This window comes from Mirounga leonina, unplaced genomic scaffold (genome assembly GCF_011800145.1).
Source record: "Mirounga leonina isolate KUSES-001 unplaced genomic scaffold, KU_Mleo_1.0 Mir_104, whole genome shotgun sequence".
Lineage (NCBI taxonomy): Eukaryota > Metazoa > Chordata > Mammalia > Carnivora > Phocidae > Mirounga > Mirounga leonina.
The window spans coordinates 15,187,073-15,190,816 of NW_023270231.1; the positions used below are offsets into that span (position 1 = coordinate 15,187,073).

Here is a 3,744-nt window from a genome sequence, read left to right on the forward strand (position 1 = left end):
AGAAAGAAAGAAAGAAAGAAAGAAAGAAAGAAAGAAAGAAAGAAAGATCTGGATTTGGTAGATTGGCAAAAAGGGATTGGAGAACTACTAAAATCCTTCACCTAAGTCACCAGAAAGCCCTTCTTTTGCTGTGTGTAGAATAATAGCTTCACTACAGAGTACTTGCTGTGTGCTAAACATCTCCTTTAGCCCACCCAGCAGCTTATCAGATGGCTACCGCTGTTATTCCAAATTTACTACTGAGGACTCTGCCACTCAGAGAAGTGAGATGGTTCATCTAAGACCTCACAGCTAGTAAGTAGCCTGGCCAAGGATCCAAACTCCGCTCTTTCCAACTTCACTACACTCCTCACATGCTATGTCATTCCAGGCATGTTGGAAAATGACAGCTCCCCGGAATTGTAGGGAGCATCACTATTTCTGTTTGTGTGGCAGAGACTTTTAGACACTGCCAATTTCTAGGATCTCTCACAATCAATTAATTCCTCCTCACTAGGACAGAATGGAATTCATCAAACACCTGCTAAATGCTTTACACAATGTATACCGTTTAATCTTCCCATCCTTCTCATGAGGTAGGTATTAATATCATCACCAATTTGCAGGCAAGATATCCAAGTTTTAAAGGAATTAAGGTGACTAAGATTTCACAACAGCAAGAGGCAGAATGGAATTCGAACCCAGACCAGCTAACTTCAAAGCCTGAGCATAGCTCTGCGTATCAGTAGTACGCAATGGTTATTCTTCACAGTATACAAGCTGATGACCTAGGGATGGGTGCCTATAGGCAGGATAACAGGACTGCCAAGTCTGGCTCACTGGCCTATATCTGAGACATTCAATGCCACTTTCTATTAAACCTAATTATTCAATACTTAGGCTTCTAAGTATTTAAATATCTAGCTATTTATTTTGCTAAGTCAAGTCTTTCAAGCTAACTGCATTGTCTATGATCTAGGGGATGGCAAAGGAAGTGGAAGAAGTCAATATTACTAACATCATCAACAGTTCCATCTCCAGCTTTAAACGGAAGATCAGCTTTGCCAGCATTGAAATTTCCGGGGATAATGTCGACTATAACGACTTGACAATGAAAACCAGTGACAAGTTCAAGTTTGTCTTCCGAGATAAGATGGGCAGGATTGTTGATTATTTCACAATTCAAAACCCTAGTAATGTTGATCGATATTCCAAATTACTATTTCCTTTGATTTTTATGCTAGCTAATGTATTTTACTGGGCATACTACATGTACTTTTGAGAGTACGTTGAATTGTTTGCATGGCATGGTTCTTCAACAGAACAAGGAAATGATGTAAATGGTATTCTAAGCCAACTGTGTGCGCAAACCCAATAGTACTACAAGTGACTAAAATAACATTTGAGCATTTCTCCTCAAAGAATATTCCCCCAACCATTATTTAAGCTGTGTAGAAGTCCTAGCATTACAGAGTCTTGTAATAGAAACATCAACTCATTCCCTTTTTATCTTTACCAAAGACATCCCCATGGACCCTAAGATTATAAACCTACCCAGACTTGACTATTTGCTCAGTGGCTCCCTGGTCTGCATTTACCTCATATAAAAAATGAAAAGGAAGTTATTATATGTATTGAGTAACCCTCAAGTGTCAGTGGTTGTTTCTAAATTAATCATACATGCTATTTACTAAATCTCTACAGTGCTTGTAAAATGCATTGTTACCTATTTAAGGAGTAACATTTTCTAGTTTTTGTTTTTGATTAAAATGAAATGTGGGCCCAAGTCAATTCACTGGAAGTCACTGCACTAACTCAATACTAAGTTGAGTTTTTAATACAGTATTTAATACCACAGCAGAATTGTCCCCAAATTCCAATAAGTTCCACCACTGAAAAATCAAATGTAAATGAATAAAACATTAATGGATCAACACTCTCAAACATAAATTTGTTTCTAAGTTATAATGCATTTCCCTGAATCCAAACTAAAAGGGCTCTGGGGCTTTATTCCCCCATTTGATATGTCTTATCATTTTACTATTATACGTACACCAGTCCTCAACAATGCAAAAGCCCTTTCCCCACATCAGGGATGGAAATGGAAGATTTTTTAAAAAACTAATTCTAAGGAGTCTTACTTTGAACTATTGCCATCAATACTTACAGAACCGAGTCCATTTCTATCTGCTTCTCTGACACTGAGCACCACTTTCCCAGCAGCAGATCTCCTACATCTTTCCAAGAGGAGCTCTTATTCCTATGCTCTAGTGACCAGGACTGATGCTTATTAGATCATGAACTGCATTACCCAGAAACAAGTGGCTTAGAACAAGTAAGCTTGGCTTTGCTCGGAACCCCGATCCTTCTAGCTGGATTACTTGGAGTAGCTTATCCTGCATGAGTAGGAGAATGTTGGCTCTGAGTCCTGAACTTCCCGAGTAACAGCGGAACTTGTTCCAGGACTACGTGCAAGCTGCAGATGAGCTATCTTTTCCAAGTCCAGCCATTCTCACCTTAACACAAGAAGCACATTATGTGCATCCTTGCTCCTTGGTCAAGCTCAGCCGACAGCATTTTTAAGTGGAGATTTGCCAGTGTGTCATGATAAAGGCTTCAGTTCAGCCCCAATCTTCATTAAAAGAATCTTGCCATCTTTAATTCTTTAGCTTCCTTTTCTAATAAATGTATGCATTTATCTTTTCTTTCAGAAATAAACCATGGCTTCTCCTTTCTATAACCCCCTGTACCATAAGCTCTCATTCTTTTTCTCTTTTTGATAACTCACAATTCAATGTGTATGGGTAGAAGCCCTTGAGCTTTTAACAAAATGTTTCTAATGGGAAGGAGGGAATTAAAAGAGGTGGAATGTGGTTGTATGGTTCAATTATATTTGTGATTTAAAAAAAAAAAGGTTTAAAAGGAAATATCTGCTCTGAAACCCGTTCAAGCATTACATATTTTTTAAAAAGCCGTAAATGTGTGAAACTGTGAAATAAACATACCATACTAGCTACCCACCAAATCAAGTGGTCATCTGTAGAATGAACAGTGTAAGATCCCGTTTGGAAAAGGTATGCATCATAGCACAAACTCAGTGGACTCACAGTCTAACAACTCTGTGTTTCCCCCCACTGGAGACAGTACACATACACATTCACACACACATACACACACGTACACACTCCCCTACTATTTCCCGCCGAAGAAGATACACACTGGAGGCATAGTCAATGTCTTTGAGATCACTGCACCACAACACTTGCCTTGCAGTTAAACAGCTGGGCCCGCTGCTACTGAAAGATCCGGTGCTCAGAAAATGTCACAGATTCCCTTCTAAGCCTTCTTCATTGTTTTCGAATTCACTTTTGTTTTTGTTGAATGATATTTTTAAAGTTTGAGAATATACTTTGGGGAAAATTTCTTGTATTTTGTATCACTCTGACATTTATGTAGGCTACAACATCGGAGTTCTCAGTAAAAACTCCTAAAATTTTAGATCTGATCCATGTATCCTACCTACCGAGATCGGTCTCAGAACTCACTTCATTCAAAATATTTCTCGGGTGAAAGTACAAAGACTAACCTCATCAAATTTCCAAAGACATGAAACTATGTAAGGTTGAGAATATTCCAAGTCATGGAAATATGATTTTTAATTACCCTGATGTTGGGAATATCAATATTCTCAATATATGAAACTATATGTATGTGTGTGTATATATATATATATATATATATATATATATATATATATATATATAT

At 37.8% G+C, this 3,744-nt stretch overlaps 1 protein-coding gene across 1 annotated transcript in view; it reads left to right on the plus strand.

Annotated features, from left to right (window-relative positions):
- Window positions 1-1,988, plus strand: part of GABRP (gamma-aminobutyric acid type A receptor subunit pi) — a 28,438-nt gene extending 26,450 nt beyond the window's left edge. Inside the window, exon 10 of the mRNA XM_035012486.1 lies at window positions 959-1,988. Coding sequence (XP_034868377.1) covers window positions 959-1,261 — 303 coding nt within the window. The 3' untranslated portion in view covers window positions 1,262-1,988. The remainder of the gene's footprint in view (window positions 1-958) is intronic.
- The last annotated feature ends 1,756 nt before the right edge of the window (window positions 1,989-3,744 follow it).